This window comes from Coturnix japonica, chromosome 3 (genome assembly GCF_001577835.2).
Source record: "Coturnix japonica isolate 7356 chromosome 3, Coturnix japonica 2.1, whole genome shotgun sequence".
NCBI classification, from domain to species: Eukaryota; Metazoa; Chordata; class Aves; order Galliformes; family Phasianidae; genus Coturnix; species Coturnix japonica.
In genome coordinates this window covers 52,863,759-52,884,994 of record NC_029518.1, presented here as the reverse complement: position 1 = coordinate 52,884,994, position 21,236 = coordinate 52,863,759, and the positions used below count along the sequence as shown (strand labels likewise).

Genomic DNA, 21,236 nt, shown 5'->3' with positions numbered 1-21,236 from the left:
TCATACTCTGATTAAAAGATAATTAGTGCTTAATTGCTCTTATTTTTATGACTTTATTGGTGTAAACTGACTTGTTGGTAAAATCAGTCTAACATGAGTATATAGGTAATAGAGGTATAGTTTCTATCCCAAAGCATACATGCTCTGTACACACCTTTTTTCCTCTTTGGTTATCCTTTACCTCCTTTTTGATTGCTGTAATCTCCTTCTAAGTGCATATAGTAGAAAAAATAACACCCTTTTCAGACAGCTTAGAAGTATCAGTAGATGCATACACATTTATTTTCACTAGAAATGTTCGAACTCAAGTCAAAGCAGATTATGGTCAAAAGGACACTGAAATCATCAGATTAGCTATGCTCCATATGAAGACTAAAGAGGGATGCCTGAACAAGTTAATAGCAGGTCTTAAGAAAAATGCTTCCCCTCTTTTAATCACATCTTTCAATTACATATAATGAGCTCTGAAATTTACTGAAGATAGTTTTCTTGTTAAGGAAATTGACTGCTGAAAAAAGTTCTGAGGGTGAGCAGCAAACTGTGAGTGAACATTAGGCTGTTATCTCTACCACGTTAGCCGGAGTAAACTGATGTACAAAAAGGTGAGGGGCAAGTGTAAATGCCTGTTTTATCACAGATTGGCACTGAAAGCTTTCTGAAGGTATATAGTCAAAGTTTTGTATCACTTAAAAATGAACTAAAAACCAGACAGAGAAACAAATTAGTCATTTATTTATTTATTTATTTATTCTCCATATTTTCTCCTTTCCTCTTACTTAATCCATCTCCTATAACTATAACTCTGCCTTATTTTCGCCATCTTTGCAGCATCTTAGCCAGGAGGCAACAAAATGGCTTTTGTTGAACTTATTTCAGAGCAATACATTTCATGCAAGCTTAGACTACACAGTGTGGGCAGGCTTTTCATGACTGGTATAACCAAAACAAAGTACTTGTAGTTTGTGTCTCCTGTCACAGTGTTGATTTCTTCAGCCATACTTACAAGTTAAGATTGTTGAGGCCGCAACATTTTGTCCCGTACTTGCTTCCCTTCTCACTCCCTTAAGCATAAAGGAGGTAAATTAGATTAGTCCCTGGAATCAAGGACATATAGAAGAAGAATTAAAAATCTTATGAAGCTCAAATTCTGTCTTCTGCATCTATAAGTAAATCTATTTACTATTATTGTGTAGAAGATCTAATTCTAATATTTACAAATAAGAACAGTAATTTCTATAAATATCTTTTTAGCTCAGCATTAAAGTAAAAGAGAGTATGAAGCTGAGTATCTCAAGTTCTAACCCATGACAACTGAAGTAATTTTCTAATGTGCATTTTCAGGAACATGTTGAAGGAGAAAACTGTGATCGCTGCAAATCAGGCTTCTTCAATCTGCAGCAAAATAATCCCAAAGGCTGTGAGGAATGTTTCTGCTCCGGGAAAACAAATGTCTGCACAAGCTCTCACTTTACATACAGAAATGTAAGAAAATTCCTGCTGTATCAGTATATGCCACTGATTCTGTGTTTTTGTGGGTTCTCACTTTCTGTTGGCACGGGAGTGCATCTTACTGCATAACACTATATATGTTTTTTTTATGCCCTACACATTCTGTCATTTATCATGAAGAAAATACTTTAAAACTTTGTATTTTCTTCATTTGACAAAGTTCTGAAAAATGTGCGATTGAATAGGGAGAAGTGCAAAAGAACTTATAAGTGTCTCAAACGAAGCCATGTGCTTCAGTCCTGGAATGTGCTTGCATAATCAGTACTAAATTAAATGTAACATATTGACAGAGCAGGCCTTTTTTATAGGTCACTATTAGATTTCTAGACCTGAAATAATTAAGAATTTTGAAACACTGAATGTACAACATTTATCTTCTATAAGGAAAAGGCCATTTTGAATGCATTTCTTCTGCATACTGCATCCCTAGGAAAATATGGGAAAGTGAGATAAAAATGCTCTTCTTATTCGTACTCAGCATCAAATATACTCTAAACTCTATGTTAGTTCTCAAAACTAACACACCAATTCCACTGTAACAGATGTATGCTACATATTCATATCTGTAGATCTAGTTTAGGAATTATGTTTCAGATCTGGTAGCTTCTCGTCTTGGCTGCACAGTATGCTAGAAATCTGAAAATAATATCATATGCCTAGTGTGTTCATCTGTGTGCCAGCATCTAGAAAAATTTCTAGCCCACAGCTATTCTGCTGATAGCCAGGTTCCAGAAACCATTCTTGTATGATCGGTGTTTTCATCTCTGCTGATGCAAAAGTTTTGATGCTTGCCAGCTTTTTTTTAGGTTCTCGAAAAAAGCTGTATATTTAAAGTTGTAAATTGTAACACTTTAGAATTACAAATTAGTATGAATTATATTGTTTATGACAATCTGAAAATATAGATCCGTTTTTCAGGTCATCTTCTGTACTCTGTTGTGACTGATATTATTTATTGTAAACTCATTTAATATATTCTGAGGAATCGTATACGTGTGTATATATATATAATGTTGTAAAATTGAACTTCTTCCTCCCTTTGGTTGATATAAAACACACAATATTTACTTCAGACAAACTATTCATGAGTTCTAATTCCCAGATGCAAAAAATAAGATAAATTGTTGTTGTTATTTACCCTATTATTACTTTTGTTCTTAAACTACCTTTAATTATATTTATATACCTACTCATTTTTAATAAAATGAAATAATGAGAGATGGTGACAATTAAAATGATTAATGTGTTAATTCTGATCGTATTATGTTTTTGTTTTGTTTTCTGCCATCATAGATAGAAGATATGAATGGTTGGTACCTAGTTGGCATATCTGGTCTCATCCGAGTTACTCCTAAGCAAAAGAGCATTGGTGGGCGTCAGCAGCTTAGCATCAACAACGTGTCTGCACGTAAAGTACTACCACAGACTTATTATTGGAGTGCACCCAGTTCTTATTTGGGCAACAAAGTAAGTGCAGATGGTACTTGCCTCAACACTGATTTGGTTTATTGGGAAAATAAATAAGTAAATAAAAGGTTTAGAATCAGGGTAGAACTGAGGTAAAGCTGGATAGCTGTCTGACCAGCAAAATTTCAAGCAGGAAGGAATAAGGCGTATGGAATGATGTAAAAAATATACAGAAAAAATTAACTAAGTATTTTTGACCTTCAGCCTATTTTGTGTTTCTGGTGTCAGGTATTAAAGTGGTATTTATCATTGACATTCTTATTATTCTTATTATTTTTATTATTATTGAATGAATTAGCTGGCATGTATTTCATCTTGTCCTGTTCTCTTCCCACTTTTCCCACTTTGTGTTCATCTCTGAAAACTCATTTCTTCATCTGCTATTCAAAAGATGCAAGTTGCCTATCAGATGTTGTGGGGGTGTGTTACAAAACTTTACTGTTTAGCAAGAGATTTCTGTAGGGATTACTTTGCCCTAGAACTCAGAAAATCCTATCGTGAGCTCCGCACTAGTTCTAGTGCATATAACGATCAAAGTCTATATGTTTGTGCATACACAGGTATTCATGCTTTGCCAGTTTATGCCAAACATTTGCTTTCTAAAATCATGAGTGCCTTAGTGGTCTGATTGCTGGTCTTTTAGGCTTCCTGCTATTATAAATGATACCCTCAGAAAAATCTCTCTTTTATTTTTTCTTCTGGAGAATCAGACTAAGGTCTGAATGAGTTATAAATGTGAATAAACAGCTTTCCATCTCTTATAATGTTGATTACAGTAAAAAATGTATCTAAAGTACTAACACTAGCACAAGCACTTTTCCCATGGTACTCTCTTCAAGCGAGTCATCCTCTTATTTATTTATTTATTTTCTTCCTGCTGGCTGCAAATCAACATGACAGAAGGTAAGGGAGCATGTGGAAACTAAATAGAATCATTCCAAAGAATTGGACATCCTGTTCAAGGCAATGATTTGTTAAAGGTACTCAGGCCTGTTTCATTGGTCAAGGGAGTGTCTTTCTATAATTTTCTATACCTAGTGAACTTACCTTGTGATAAGAAGTGGTACTTTTCTAGACAGAATTTCATCCTGCTTCTTTCCAGTGAGCAGAATAATGATAAGAATGTGCATGAAGTGTATGAATATGGAAGGTATTTTTTCAGTGTAATTTGGAGGTCCTTTGTGGTTACTAGCAGACATCTCTGTATGAATGAAACAATTTCCTTAATAATGAAACTATATGAATTTTTGATACTACACTAATACTGAAAGCAATAACAAATTACCACAGTACATCTTAAATGTCATGTTGCATCATGTAAATTGGAGTCATAAAGACCTGCTTAATCCATATGACACAGTGGGAATGGAATATTGCAAGTCCTTATTTGTAAACTCAAAGATTTCTTTAAACAGCTGCAGCTGGATAAAACCAAGCAGCCAAAACCTTATGAAAACACTCTTTCCTGAGACTGATTGCTAGCTTTAATGTAGTATGATATTTGGTGTCACAAAGCTAGGCGAGCTTCTTTAAGAATTCTTGTTGTAGAAAAAGTAGAAAATGATTTAGGAAATCTTGAAGCAAGATGTACATTTCTATTGTAATTCACAAACCTTGTGCCACAGAAAACCACCTGTCCTTTTTATTGTTAAAATTACTGCTCTTAAATGGTACTCCTGAAAATAGAATTGAGTTGCAAAACACGGTAACCGTTCTGCATTTTCCAGTTTTCAAATATATCTCAAAATCCTTATTTAAAATGTTTCTTTTAATATAAAGTCGGCATATTGTGCATAAGCCTCCACAGTATTGCTTGCCATATGTACACTATCTGCTTGTTTTACATGTCTCTCAAAATACTACTTCTAGTTTAAAAAGAAAAAAGAAAAGGGCTTTAAGTGGGATATTCTGAATGTGCAGCCTTCAGCTTCCTTTTTCATGAATTATATTAGACTATATGAAACCAATCTTTTTATCTCCAAAGAGAGATTATAAATAACAAGCAGTTATAGATGATGCAGTAAATATTTTATGTAAAAGGGAGACTAGAGTGTAGATTATTTTGACATCACTTGTATCCTTTCATTCTCCTAAATATACTTGCTGATAGGACAACATAAACCATTTTGAACAAATACATATAATTATTTGGGGGGAGGAGCCAGTTTTTTTCCATACCTACCTATATGATGCTTCTAACTAAAAGCCATTTTTGAAGCAGAATCCAATTTGGAAGTAATCTGGTGGAATTTGATTTCTAGAAACTAGTGGATAATTGGGGAGAACAAATTTAAAAGTGGCTAGTGTTAAGGCTTTAGTAAGGACCATAAAATAGTTTATCTTCCTGCCTGCTTTATAATAACCTACTGAACTAAGGATTAGAGCAATCGTGAGAACAAGTGGCCTGTTAAAGTTTGTAGTTACTGAAAAATTGACTTATTCTATCAACTCTAATAACGTTCTTAGGTGTGTAAAAGCATCATTTGTTTTTTCATCAGCACTTTTTTTTAACAAGCAACCTGTATGTGTATATTAAATGCTAAAATATTTTTATAAATGTGTCCGAAAGTGTTATGAGTTGCACTCTGATAGTTTGACCAGAGCACTGAAAAGAGAGTATAAATTAATTAAAATTAGATACTAATCTCAGTGAAGTGGTTTGAAAAAAAAACTGTTATTTTAAAGTCAGTATGGGAGTGTCCATGATGTTTCAAAAATCTTACACTATGTACGTGCTCTGCCTGATATCCTTTGATATCTCTGCAAAAAATAAAAAAAAAATAGGTAATTTGTATGCTGAGAAGCCTCCTACAGTTAGTCTGTATAGCTAATATGCACAATATAGAGTATGTAGACCACATAAGACTCCATGTAGAAACATCCATCTTTGGTTACAGGAAGCTTCTCTTTGTTTTCTATCTTTTGCAAATATGTACCTTTATTTGCTATAGCCCAACTTTAACCATGATGGTGAAGATGTAACTCACCCCTTTCACATGGTTAGAGCACTGCTCTTGGTCAGCAGTCATAGCTTAGTTCAGCTCTTAGGCAGTAGATGGCTTAGAATTCATGTCCTTGAACACTTTAATCAGCACCCGGTATCCATATATTAATTAGACAAGTGTACTCTAACTCCTTTGGCTGGTTTTGGTCAGCTCTTACTGCTGCCGTTTTTCAGACCGTAAACAACACAGCAGGAGCTTTAAATCACCTCTGCTCCAAAACACCATTGGCTTACTGACAGATTTTGTTAAGATTGAGCAGTTTCTTGTATCAAATGAAATTTTAGAGTTGTCACGTGAACTAATTCTACAGCATGATCCCATTCAGCATGAGTTCTTCATGAAGTCAGACTATACCAAAAATTAAAGTAAAAGATGCCTCTATAACAGGCTTTGTTAGATTGAAAATATTCTAGTACATCATGTTTCTTAACTCTCATATACTTTTAAGCATTCATATGTGCATCCATTTTTTTTTCCTCTGAATGCTAGTAAAAATCAGGACAGCAGCTGAAAGTTTTGTGTTGAGTCTATGCAAGCAGAACAGTAAGGGTGTCTTGTTCAACTTAAAAATAGCATTTCATTTCTTTTGCCTATTCTTTTATAATTAGCTGTGTAACCTGTTTGCTGGCTTTAAAAAGTCAATATTTCTTTGATTCTAGGCATGAAGACTATAATAAGCCTACAGTCAGTATGTACAAACTTCAAAAAATCTATTGGGCTTTAAAATGTATTCTAGTGTGGAAAGCTATAGATTGGGATGAGATTTTTTTTGTGACATTGTCTGCTGCAGATTGCCCAGAATACCTGGTAGGATTAAATATTGAATTCTAAAATAATCATAAGCTAGGTCTTTGTGGCTTTTATGTTTATTTCCTTCCATTTGTTTTCATTTCTTAGGCAATTGTGGTGCAAAAGGCAGAATAATGCAAAGCAAATTGCAGTCTGCAGCTCACAGGGGGAAACGAAGGAGTTGAAACCCAAAACATAAAGAAGCGTAAATAATACAATAATCAGCTGGAACAGAAATGCCAAGATCAATTGTCCTAAATTATTAATGCATCTAAACCCCGAAAGCTTCATCTTGTATTGTCATGGTGTCAGATGTCAAGACTTTCTAGTTGGTAGGACATGATTGAATTCAATAAATCCCCAAGTCTTTTTCTTGATTTTACTTCCTGCCTCTAAAAGGAGAACAATCTAACGGCTTTTTATATAAATGGGTATCCAAGATGCAAAATAAATTGTTATTGGAAGCCACTTTTTTTCTGCTATCATTTTGTTTAGAAATTCATTTGCCTCTCAGGAAAAACAGTGTCTGACTTAGCGCACAGAATTACAGTCATCTCTGTCTTAAATTGAGCCTGCATGTCTGTATGAATTTTGTCAGGAAACCGAGGGAGTGAAATTTAAGTTGTCTAATGCTTTTCTCCATAATGTGCCTTTAAAATATCTTTCTTTCACCTGGTTGTCTGGAGAATTAGGCCCTTGTGTAGAGGATTAGTTAGCACAGATGAATTGCCCTAATCTGAATCTAATATTTTGGAACAAAATGGCAGTGCTTGAAGTATCTGCTGTTAGTCTGAAGGATTTTTTTCTGTAGTGATGGAAGTCCTTTGCTTCATGATGAATTAACTTTGCTCATATCCTGTGCACATAAGTGAGTTTCAGAACCAGATTTGACCATGCAACAAAGAACATCTACAATAGGAAAAATAAGGAGGGGATGTAGTAGGGAACATAACTGTGTCATTTATGATATATTAAAAATATTTTCTGCAGGCACTAATTGATTCTTAATGTCTTGTACGTTTGAGTGAAATAGTCATAGTGAATAGTGTTATATGCACATTATTCACATATTTGAAATAAGCATGAAACAGCATCAGCGGCAAGTAGTATTCCAGAAATCTGTATTTGGTGTAACATCCCTGAATTTATTCACAGTTGCTGCAAATCCTCCAATTTTTAAAAAAGTGTATCTAGCCAATGTGTGGCAGAAAATTGAGATGGATCATTTGTACCAAGATACATAGATTCAGTCAACAGTATGAAGTGGTTTTCAGCTTGCACTAAGTGTGCTGCTTAGTTTATTAGCACTTTTTTCACTATAGCTTTTAAAAACTGAGACAGTAGCCAAATTCAGATACTGAAAGGAACAGACAAACAACTGGAGTACAAGTCTAGAGCAAAACATTTTAAAGATCAGAACCATGGCTGACTGATTCTTTCTTTAAGTTTGCTTAACTTACACTACACAGTTTAGATTATTTAGCTTTGATGAAATATTCTCTCTGCATGTCTCCAAAAAAAATGACAAAAGTGTATCTATGCATCATTTCATACTGATGACTAGCCAAAGTTTGCTTGATCCTCAGTAGAAAATGAAATATTCCTGTACTCATGGACTGCCTTATTTGTAGTGTTCAGCTACTCACTACTGAGGAGTGTGACCAACCCACCAGAGCATATGTACATTTCACAAACTTTTCTCCTTTATATTTCTTTCTAGTGATGTTTGGATAGCCCCTTGGGACCGTTCAAGTACAGCTTTTATTGTGATTGCAGTGGAAACTAGGGATACCTTATAGACTTCTAAGAGCCTCTGAAGTCAGTTTGAGCAGGACTCATAGTCTGACTGGCTGAGTCCACTAACAGCAGTGGTATTGAGTATCCCATCACACATTTAATTTCTTTCTGCTAAAACCATCTTATGCTGCTTTAAGGAGAAGTGGAAATTTATTATAGGTGAAATTATTTTATAAATCCCATGTGTCCTTTGCTTTAAGTTCTTGCCCAAGTTTGCCTTCAAGGTTAGGATTTTAATCAATAGAGGCAATTGAAAAGTGGAGAAGCAAGCCAACAAACAAAAAAGAAAAGTAGAAGGGATGTAAATGTTAGAGAAAGAGTACTGAGGGGCACTAGGAAATAGTTATAGTAAATTTCTTGCTAGATTGAAAGGTCTTACTCTTATTATGTCTGATCCAAAAATTAAAATACTGAAGGATGAAAGAAAGCAGAAGAAAAGGTCTGTGACTTAAAACTAACATGTTAGTTGATTTGTAGTGAGTGCTAATGAACATGAAAGAAAAAGAAGCATGCTGACAGTGGTTTAATATGCTTCTCCTGAGCTGGAGATAGTTAAATTCAATGGCAGTTGCTTAAGACTACAAAGGAACTGACATTTAAAGTGAGGATATATGGATTTTATACACACAACATACATTTTCAGTAAAGAATCTTTTCCTTTGAAGATGATAATTGGAGTTACTTAATGATCATTAGTTACCTGGAAGTAAATAGTATAATGGAATGTTGTATGTAGTGTCATGTTATATTTTAACCAGTTAATAGGTCTGATAGACCTAATTCATCGTTTTAACAATGGTACGTTATAACCATTACCATTAGAAAAAAAGTCCTCTATTTTTACAATAAAATATTGTTCTACTGTATATTTTAAAATTTCACTAATAGTAATTAAAGTAAAAAGTCACCCATTTTTAAAACACAAAGCACTATGGCTAACTAGGATGTTGAAGAAAGGAGAGTGTTTGCTCGGCATTTCAACATGTACTTATTTAATTACAAAGTCATTGGCAAAAGGAAACTGAAAAAGGCATCCAAAACTATTACAAAAAGTTGCTATTTCTTTTATTCTAAGTTTGTTTCTGGGAAGAAACTAGTTCCACAACTAATTCTATTAAAAAAATAAATTATTTCTAATTCTTGACTTCATAAATATTGGTGAATTATATAAATATAAATATTGGTGAGTTATATAAATGATAAAAACCCCTATGATGAGTGCCTTACAAGCTCTGTTTTTCAGAGTGATTCTCCATACATATTGAATTTCCAGTTAGTCACCAAAAACAAGGTATTAAAGTGCTCACTTTTGTATATTTTGTCTTAAAAGACAGTAAGGCAGACTTACTCTTACTCTTCAGATCATTTGATATTAACATCAGACTTCTACAGTTTTACTGGGTCTGTCTGGGCTTGAGTTAGCTTTCTACATATCAATATGGTGCTGTGTCTAAAACAATGTAAATAAAATGCTAGGCTTTTGACTCTTGCCAAGCAGAGTTTGTGCAACATCAGGGCTTTCTCTTCAGCCTCTAAGTCAGTGGGCAAGAAATAGTGAGAAGACACATCTAAGACAGTGGATCTGAAGTGGCCAAAGGGATATTTAATTTCCAAATCCAATATCCCTGTTTAATATCTTTATTGACAACCTAGATAAGGGGATTCAATACACCCTCAGTAAGCCGCAGATGACACCAACTTAGGAGGAAGTGTCAATCTGCCTGAGGATAGAAAGATCCTGCAGAAGGATCTAGGTAAGCTGGATGTCTGGGATGAGGCCAGTGGGATGAAGACCAAGTTCTGGCTCATGCACATTGGCCACAACAACCCCAGGCCAGGCCGTGCTACAGACTTGGGGCAGAGTGGAAAACTGCACAGAGAAGAAGGACCTGGAGGTGTTGGTCAGTGCTTAGCTGAACATGAGACAACAGTGTGCCCAGGAAGTTAAGAATGCCAATGGCATCCTGGTTAATATCAGAAACAATGGAGCCAGGAGGAGCAGAGAAGTGATTGTCCTTCTGTGCTCAGTGCTGATGAAGCCACATCCTAAGTACTTTCCTCACTACAAGAAAGACATTGAGGCCCTGGAGAGTGTCCAGAGAAGGGGAAAAAAAGCTGTTGAGGGGACTGGAGCACAAGTCTTTTGAAGAGACTGCTTAGTTTGGAGAAGAGGAAGCTCAGATGAGTTGCGACTGCCCTCCACTAGTAATGAAAGGAGGTTGTGGTGAGGTGGGAGTCAACATATTCTCCTGTATAACTGGTTTTAGGATGAGAGGGAGTGGTCTCAGATCAGGTATTAAGAAAAATTTCTTCTTCAAAAGAGATATCATATGCTGGAATGGTCTGTCCAGGAGGTAACTGAGTCACTGTCATGGCAGTATTTGTGGTAGGTGGACAGGTGGACTGGATGACCTCAGGGGTCTTTTCCGATCTTTGTGATACAGTGATTCTACAATATTCCCCTAGCATGTGATGTAATATGCTCAATAGTAAAAGTTCAGGAATAAGAGGAAGAATGCAACACAGGTTTGTCTATGGCATTTGTCTAACGACTACTGCCCTACTTTCCAGGAACCTACCTATCTTAGGATAATACTGACTAAATTCCTCTTGTTGCTTTGCCTTCATATACTGCCTTTGCCTTTCCTGTAAAACTGTCACTGTCTTGATCCATTAATCTTTTCACTTTTCTTCTAGGGGAGGGGTGGGGTGAGAGTTAGAATGGATGTTTGGCAGTTGTCTGGGGTTAACTCACAATAACTCCACTGGAAGTTATGAATGAAATAAAATCTTAAAGCATTTGACAAAAGAAGTTTGCACCTTAAAGCATTTAGTAAAAGAATTTGGGAGTGTGTCTTTAAAATTTCTTTATTCTTTAAAATTTGAGAATCAAATGGGAGCCAAAGCTGACAAGAATGAAGCAAAACAGTGATCATGAGTTTGAAGTACTGGTTTAGTTTTAATTTCCCTTTTCATACATTCATTGTCCCAAATACTTTGATAGCATGCATTCATCTAATATGTGAACAGAGCATCCTTTAAATCCTGTAGGTCCTGTGTCTTCTTCATACAATTCTATCTGTCTCATCTATTCTATGATTTCCTAACTGCTAAAAATTTCTGAATGTATCCATCTTGCTTCATTTAAGTTCTAGCAGGCAAAATGAGCTCTATTCCTCTATATTCCCATGAGGTTTACATACTGTAAGCTTTTAGGAGGAGAGAATTATCAGAACAAAGATTTTATTTTCCAGAGACTCTAACTACAATAAAATTTCTTCTGAAAGAAAACCTCAGTGGAAATTTTAAATATTCAGTAAGTTTCTAGAAGGGAGGACGAGAAAAAGGAATTTGTCTTTGTCTTCCTGGACCCAAGAGACAAAGGGGTTAAGACCAGGTATTTGGCACATTGAAAGAATAATCATGTGCTTGAACCCCAGTCTGAACTGAGATGAATTATTGAACAAGTGGTTTGTTAGGTGATTGAATATTACCTGCAAAGCACCGCTCATCTCCTTGAGGCATATCTACAGTTAACTGAATTGAGCCAATTAGACTGACTGTCTCTTCAATGAGTTGTGACCTATCAATGGTAATAGCTTATTATGATGATAAATGAACCTATCTCTCAAACTGAAGCCTGAGTATACACTTCAGCAGTTTCCCTGAATCGCAAGACCGTTACCTCTCAACTTCAGATTGACAGAAGCATCAGCAATGAAAGTAGGTAGCATGCATGAGTAGACACGGGTGATTGTTGAACCCAAATGAATATATTTACAATTATTCTTGAAGTTGTTTTGTTTGTTTTAATGGACCTGCCTGAACACTCCATATTTGCTAGAAGTCCCTAACATTTCTCACAATATGTGCAATATCACTCCTGTCTCCTGACATGGCTGGATGAATTTCTGATTGGTCTTTACTTGCCTTTTCTGTCTCAGGGGCACTCTATATTGTGATGTAAGACAATACTTTCTTTTTCTAATTGAAGAGTTTATTTGTTTTGCCTTCTCAGTCTTATCAATTTGCTGTCCAGAAGTAATTTCCTCATAATAATAAGAAAGTTAGAGGGACTGTAAAGCTACCAGTATTTTTCATTAATTTCTAATGTAGTTCTGAAATCTTCAAATATCATAAAATATCTAGAATGGTTGTGGAGCAGTTCTTTGTTTTGTTTAACTCCAGGAACAGGAATTCTTCCCACAATGAAGGCAGTTGTTTCAACAACTTTCTGTACAAGCTTTCTTCTGTTGTTTTTGTGCATTTGTTTGATTGATTCATAGTTAAGGATTTCAGTTTATTTTATTAATTTAAAATAACAGTGCCTGGTCGTATATACTTTCAATTTACCATTCAGAAACAAGATCTTGGTTATATATCAAAATTTTAATTAATTTTCCAAGGGAAATGCTTTTATAAATTTTTGAACTATTTTTTGCTAATTAACAAGATAGCTACAGTATGCTCTGTAAGCATGGCCTAGAATGAGGACTTCACTGAATGAAGGCTTTAAGCTATGCATCTACCCAGTAAGCAAAGGAATACCCTCTTGTGTATTTAAATGTGTATTTAATAGGGCAAAATATCTGCAGTTCTAAATTTGCTTTGCCATGAGCTGGATGATACCATTAATATTGCAGCAATATTAACACATATAAATACCTTGGATAGTAGTACATAGTTTTCCATCAGTGTTTTATTTCCCATGCTCCAGAAAGCCATAATATAGTGTTTAATTTACATTACAGGGATTTTTCTTTTGTGTGTTTTTGTGTTGTTTTTTTTTTGTTTGTTTGTTTTTTGTTTCTTAAGATAAGGTTATCAAGATCTGTTATATAATTAAGAAAACTTTTCTTCTTACATGTTTTGAATAAAATGAGACAGTACACAGCTATGCATACATCTAGTTATTTAAAATGTTTGCCAAGTAAAAAGAACAGATAAAACCCAGAAAAGTGAAATGAAGAACAAAATGAGTAGTAGATCAGTATCCTGTTGTCATTAGCTATGGAAAACAATATTTCCTAATTTAATAAACTGAGGCAGTAGAAACTAATAAACTGGTGGAATTAAACTGTTGAGGTTTTTTTGTTTTTGTTTGTTTGTTTTGAGGTGTTTTTTTTTTAACTTGCAAAGTAGATTTGTGACAACAGATGTCCTTGAAGCTAATCAAATAAATAGAAATGTTGTTTAGTCAGCTGTGTCTTATTACTTAAGTATTTGAGTTAATTCTGTTTAGTCTGCTGTGGTGAAACATCCTTTTGAGAATGAACTTTCTACTGATTTATTGCTGTGGTTCATGCAATGCCATGTACAATTCAGGAAATCGCTCCTCTTTCATAGATGATGTGGTAGTTTAGCTTAGGTAGATGCACAAAAATACAGTTCTGTCAATCTCTCATGTCTTTACTTTCATGTCATACATAAAACACATATGCAGTTGAATACAAATAGCTTTCTACATTTGTCTCAACTGTGCAACAGAAATATGAATGTATGAAAATGTTCAAGGGAGTAAAACTAGCCACATGGGATTAAAGACATGTAGAGAGTTTGAGATATGAGGATAATCAAGGCAACTTTTCTATAGCAAACATCAAGATTTTACATGAAAGCTAGCTGGGAATTCTTCATTCAAATGCTGACCTGGAGATTTTCTACCAAACATTTTCAAATTTTCTTTTAGACAAATTGAAGTGAGATAGTATTTTTATAGTTTGGCCCATGACATTGCCATATCAATTCTTCTGAGCCAATCAAGCACTAATGTAGATTTTCTGAGCTACTGCGGCAGGCACCTGTGGATCTGTAGTTTCTGTGTTTTCTGTTATTACTGAAAAGAGATTAGTAGCAGTTGAAAATTATTAATATTTGGTAACAAACACAGCATCTACAAAATCTCTTCTTCCCAATGTGACTATGATCAGACAGGTAACCTAATCAGCAAATCATCAAACTCATTACCAACATTACCAAGCCTTCATAGAACTCTTGTGGGGGGAAAAAAAAAGAAAAGGAAAGGAAAAGGAGTTGCTATTGCATTTCAGAATTATAAATCTAATGGTTTTGTGCAAGTTCCAGACCAAAATATGTTTACATTAGAAAAGCATTACCACATTTTCAATGTAAGCTTTTGTAAAAGCAAAAATCGAAAAAATCTGATGAAGTTCACACATTTCAGTGTAAAGAATGAAGAATTTTCCCCTTCACTTATATATATTTTGATGCTTTGTTCTATACTTTTGGACTACTGTCTGTATACCTTGCTCTTTGCTTGTAATTGTATTGCTCTAGGCATATATGAAAAATGTAGATTTATTTATTTTTCCTATAAATCGTTATTTAGCTCCTTTGTCTGCGTTCTTTCCAATGCCATGAACAAAGTCAGTTTTGAGGAATATGGCAATTCTGGGCTGTATTGTGCAGCATGTTAAGCTTATTCTGATCACATACTGTATGTTCCAAAAGGTAAATGCTTTTGCTTCCCTTTATCAGATTTTTTTATTATTTTTTTTTTACATTATGCTTCTTTCAAACTGTCTTCCAGTATTTTGGATGGCTAAACGCTGTAGGTTCTGTTTAGAAAATCCTTGTTAAATGATAAATGAAGCACACTACCACAACTGAACCTTACTATTTTCCTAAATGCTGCTAAAAAAAAGTCTCTTTTGTAGGTGTTTTTTTTTTGTTTTGGTTTTTTTTCTGTTTTCTTCCATAGATTCCTGTTTTTTATCCAGAAATACATTTAAATTGTTGTGTGTGTTTCCCTTATGTAATTTGAATATTCAATTCATTTAAACAGATTTCTGCATAAACTGAACTCGTAGCTGTGTTCTGCTGTTTTGCTGATATTTACAGAAGATGAGTCTAAACAGATTTTTGACCTTACCTACGAAACTCCTTCTGGTAGTTTTACACCCCAAATACAATTTCATATTCAAATCACAAAATCTTATCAAAGCTGATAAATCATATGTGAGATTCGTTACTTAAGTATCTGTAAGTGAAACTGTTGATCACTGCCTAAACCTCTGATCAACAATCTGAGGCAAGCAATGAGTCAGCTGCGGGAGCACAGGTGAAGGTAATTCAGCTGTGCTCCTGGAAGGACTGGAGCATGACTCCATCTCTCCTAGATCCCAGTTAAGGGCTGACCACCACTGAGGTAGTATGTCTTTCTGGAGACTGTTCCTTTGTGGAGTTCTGCTGGTGAGCTTCAACATTATCCATCTTGATTGAGGGCCTCAGAGTTGGTGAGTCTTTTCCTTAGATACCCTCTGTCCATCTGTTTTCAACTATACTTGTTATATTCCAACTATGCAGTACCTGAGATTTTTTTCTGTGATGATAGGGGAGATAAACAGTGAAAATATGTATCTAGTGACTGTAGTCACCCATGTCTTCAAAAATGAAGTTCTAGCTTGCTAGAAGTTGAATGCTTTCTAGTTTGGGAAGGCGCAGCTTTCATAATTTCTAAAGCATATTTATTACTGCTGCAGCATTTCATAAAGCACTGAAAGTATGAGTTATTTTCCAAAATGTGTTCACTTTACCTGAAGAATATAGTGAATTTAAGCTTCTATTCCAAAGCAGGATTTATTTTGGTCTAGGCAGGTAGTGACTGACACTTTACAATAAGTGAGTGCTAGTTAATGCTTCATTAATGCAAAATGATCCATCATAATGAGTATTGCTGTCTATGCTGAATTATGATAAAATACTTATGAAGGGATAAATGACATTCATTGTAAAACCTAATGTATATCATTATGTATATAATTATGGTCAGTGTTAAAACAATGAATACCAAATGAATGAGTAATAGGAGGGACACTAAAGCTAGATTTTATTCATTATCTGTGGTGGTAAAAATATGTAATTTTTACCATGGATTTGTATCATAACACATATGTATGCACGCTGACTGTAATGTGGGACAATCTGGAAAAATTGAACAGTGCAGCAAAAAGTTCTCAACCTCTGTATTAAAAGGACTTTATAATATATTTTTTAATGTAAAATGTTGGAAGTTCAAAGTAAGTAGTTTGAATGCTGCCCAATAGGCCATAAATCTTGTCTTTTTTTCTTTTGTATATAAAGCAACTTAAATAGAATTCCTAGCAATATGACAGTAGCAATTAAGCAACCATTTTATTGTTGGTGTGCTTTATTATCCTGACAGTGTGAACAAAAGCATAAATACATGAGAGACATGAGCTTCCCAAGTAAGTAGTACATCACCTTGGGACAGCATTCAATGTCTTGTTAAGAGCAGAGATAAAAGCATTCAGTAAGCCAGCTCCAGCTATGAGTAACTGGTGTGTTCAATGAGCTCCTCCAAGTTCCCAAGAGTTGTAACTGTTGTCCATAGCCCTAATTTGCCATTGTAAGCTTTCTTAGAATATGTAACAGATTCTCTTAATTTATTCATTCCTTGTTAGTTTTTGTGCCAGTTCTCCACAAAGAGATTTTGATAGCTACATGCTGTAGAGATAATTGTGTTGATAATGATTCACCATAATATGTCACATCTTCACACTGAGTTCTTGTGTTTAGGGAGGAGAAAGGGAAAAAGTGGAGTTCATGGGACAACTGTATCTAGGAACACTGGACGCATATTTGTGTAATGCCTGATTATGATTTAGATTACTAAGAAAAAAATGATTTTTAAGCAGTTCTAAAAGGTTTCTTATTTTTTTATTTGATTTTGTGTTTCTTTTGAATTTGTTTGTTTTGGTAAAGTAACTTAAGTGGAAATGCTCCCATTTTATCTCTGTCTGTATCTGGTATACAGTTATAGATTTTTTTTTATCCAGTTCTATATTATGTAATCTGTTCTGTGGATCTGTGTTAAGTATTGTGCAGTGGCTCTGTGGAAGAACTTTAACCTGCAGTACTGAGGGCACTTCACACAAAACAGGAACATAATGTGTAATAAAGCAGTAAACTGCAAACAGAAGAGGGATTTGTCCTGAGAGGGAGATCATAGATTTTTGAAGGGATATCATAGATTCTTGCGATGTAATTTTATTTGGTTCTTCAGGGAATACAGGGGATGAGATGGCAATATATTATCTTCTGAGATTTTCTTGTTGTTATGACTGTGAGGCACTGTAGGAAAGGCTTATATGTCCAGTTTTTGGCGTGAAATAATAAACCTTCTGTATCTTTCTGAGGAAAAGACAAAGTTTGAGGAAAACAGCATGTCATAAAATCACTTTGGTTTGAAAGAATCATTTAATCCCCTGTTGTGGGTAGAGTTACCACCCAGCAGATCAAGCTGCCCTGGGCCCTATCCAACATGGCCTTGAATGCCTCCAGGGAGGGGGCACCCGTATCTTCTCTGGGCAAAATGTTCTAGGGTTTCATCACCCTCTAAGTAAAATATTTCTCCTAACATCTAAACTAAATCTTCCCTCTTTTTGTTTAAAGCCATTCCCCCTTGCTCTATGACCAGCAAAATGTGTTTAAAAAAAAAAATAAAAAATCTGTCTACTTTCTGTTTTAAATCCCCCCTTAAGAACTGGAGTGCTACAATGAGGTCTACCAAGAGCTTTCTCTTCTCCAAGCTAAACAGGCCCATCTCTCAACCATTCTTCCAACCATTCTTCTTAGGAGAGGTTTTCCAGCCTTTTCATCATTTTCGTGGACTTTCCTGGGCCCTCTCCAACAACTCTACATCTTTCTTGTATTGGGGACCCCAGATCTGGATGCTCTACTCCAAGTGGGGCCTCACAAGGGCAGACTAGAGGGGAACACTCACCTCCCTGTCTCTGCTGCTCCTTTTCCCAACCCCCCACTGCCTCCTTTAATGAAGCCCATGTTACAGTTGGCTTTCTGGGCTGCAAGTGTACACTGCTGGCACATGTGCTGGCTTTTCACTTTCCTGGACTGCTGGATCTTTCTCTGCGGGGCTGTTTGCAAGGAGTTCTCCCAGTCTGTACACATATCTTGTATTACTTCAACCCAAGTGCAAGACTGCACTTGGCTTTTATTGAACCTCGTCAAGTTCTCATGGATGCACTTTTCAAGCATGTCCAGGTCTGTTTGGATGGCATCCCTTCCTTCTATTTTTATCAGCTGCACTACTCAGATTGGTGTCAGTGCTAAGCTTGCTGAGGTTACACTCCAAAAGGTGTTGAAGAGTAAATGCCAAGGAATAGATTTAAGAAGCAGGCGAGAGCATGGTGGCACTTGATTCTCCTAACTTCTGTCTTGGGTGCCTCTGGTGGTGGTGTCTTTGTGTTTAAAAGGCTTCAGTCATCCTAGCTATACATTCAAGTCTTTATCATGTGAACATCTAGCAGTTATAGGACTCAATTGGGGCATGATCTGAGTCTGTAACAGCCTAATCTGTACTACTCTGTACTAATGTTGTATGATTCTGAAAATGTTTTCTCTTGCCTCACTGGCACTATTAATTTGTTGTTGTTTTGCTTGGGTAAAAAACAGTACTCTAACCATCTATGCTTGCAAATTGGATAAGTTTCATGGAGGCAAAATCATCTGTAAAGAAATGTAATTATTTTCCTTGAATTCAAAGCACAAATTACTGTATTTGTTTCTCGTCTTCTTATTTAAACAGCAGCCTTGCTTTCTACTACATCATATGCTGATCAGAAAGAAAATATTTTGAGATTACATCATGGGAAAAACCTGTTAAATCTTTCTTTTTAAGAAGACAAGTTATTTCTGCCTTCACATTTAGAGACTTCTGCTAAATAGTTACAACATTTGTTGTCACTGATTAGAATCTATATGTCCAATGAATTAATGCATTTTATAATTTTGCTGTTATAAAGACTTCAAGAAATTTTCAGTCTCTGTAAGTCAGTTTACTATCAAAGTAAGCAAAGAAACAAAGTATTGTTATTTCTTCTCTAGTTTATCTAGTTAATGTATCCCATACTAACTTTTTGTGTTGGAATGTACAAAAAAAGCAGTAGGCTCTGGAAACAGATCTGAGTTAGTTTAAAAAAGACTGAAGAAGGGGAAGTAATAAATCAGATTAAGTAGGATCACAGGAGGATACAGAAAAGAATAATTAACATAACTACTTTCTGAGGCACATTCTGGCTTTTCCTGAGTGGGCCTATGCAACAGAAATAGTGGTAAAATAAAAATAAAACTTTTCTCACTTCTCTTGCAGAAATGTGATGAATATTGCATTGTCTAAAACCAGCTCCTTTCTGGCTGAGGACTTCAGTTTTGTAGGGTTGTTAATAGTAAAAATAATAATAATAATAATAAAATTTTAAAAACTGATTTTTATTTTTCAGCTCCTTGTGTGCAGCAATGTTCTCATTACTCCTTTAGCGATGTACTGTTTTATGACATTCTACATGCCATCAGCATTAGTTAAGAGGCAGAGAAGTGATACATTGTTTCCTGATTTCTTGTTTTAGGTCTTAAATATCTGCTTGGGACAGAAAAGAGTGAAGAAGTGTGTGTACGCAAAATAGAGCTGAGATTTTTGCTATACTAAATCTGTAACCTGCTTTGTTATTGTCTTCTTCATTTTTGTAGATAACAGCGATTACAGCTAGCCAGTCTTCAGTTGGTGAACGTTACTTGTCTGCTGTTTCTTGTATAGTGGGATCCAGACTAAAGCATATGGATGCCTAAATGTTTATTCCTTGTTGAAATATGTAGTTTTACATGTGCATATGTATGTTAGGTGATTTATTAAGCCTTTTAGATGTAAATACACTTCAAAACTGAAAACAAAACCTTCCACGGTAGACATTATTGCTAGAGCACTAAAATTAGTTATAAAGACCTTATAAATATGTTCAAAGGGAATTGTGGAGTTCTTGTTCATTTTCTATGACTTTTGGAGGCAAGTAATTGAATAGCTGTCTTGTGCAAAAGTACAAGACAGAGGAACCTTAGCAAGTTAATCACTTCAGAGTTCCTCCTCCTTTCCAGAAATGAGCATTGTTAGGAGATTAGTGCTACAAAAACAATGTGAGCCGAGAGATGCTTGTGCTGTAGGGACTGAGGATTAAGTACAGCTCCAACAGTCAATTCACTTAATAACTTTTCATGTCTGAAGTTACATTATCCACTTTTCTATCTTTTATAGAATCCAGCTAAGCTAGATCAATATCCTGAGTAAATGTGGCTTTCTATTTTGGGATGACATTTTTCTACTTGGCAGGATGTTATCTTCATACAACATGTGTACAATATGGTACTAATTTATGTTAGTCTGGGAAAAGTTGTCTTAAATCTTGCATAGTGTATTAAGACTTCTAACTATTACTTTAGACATTTTAACATGTTCTTAAAACATCAAACACCTCCTCATCTTACTGTAAAAGGATACTGAATAGAGGAGGTAGGTAAGAAAAAAAGCAGGGTCTAGAGTAGTTTCTGTTTTGAATTAAAGGACTAATGTTATCTACATCATGAGCTTCTCATTCTAGCAGACTGATACTGGTGTAATAAAACAGTGATTTTTGCCAAAACTGTAGACACAAACTACTGTATTCAGCCATAAGAACTGGGTAGAATGGGTTTTGAATACAGATTACTAATGAGGAAACCTATTTGCAAATTAGTCTCTGTGATACTTTGTCAAAAATGTTATTCATGTGGATGCTTTAAGAACACACCTGAATTAATACACCGAGATTGCCAGAACCTGTTATCTAGAGTTGATAC

At 35.1% G+C, this 21,236-nt stretch overlaps 1 protein-coding gene across 5 annotated transcripts in view; it reads left to right on the top strand.

Annotated features, from left to right (window-relative positions):
• The window catches only part of LAMA2 (laminin subunit alpha 2), a 283,315-nt gene that overhangs the window by 97,059 nt on the left and 165,020 nt on the right, over positions 1 to 21,236 (top strand). For all 5 annotated transcript variants that reach the window (XM_032443478.1, XM_015858546.2, XM_015858545.2 and 2 more), the window contains exons 11-12: positions 1,342 to 1,482; positions 2,803 to 2,976. In XM_032443478.1, the coding sequence (XP_032299369.1) occupies positions 1,342 to 1,482; positions 2,803 to 2,976 (315 nt within the window). The remainder of the gene's footprint in view (positions 1 to 1,341; positions 1,483 to 2,802; positions 2,977 to 21,236) is intronic.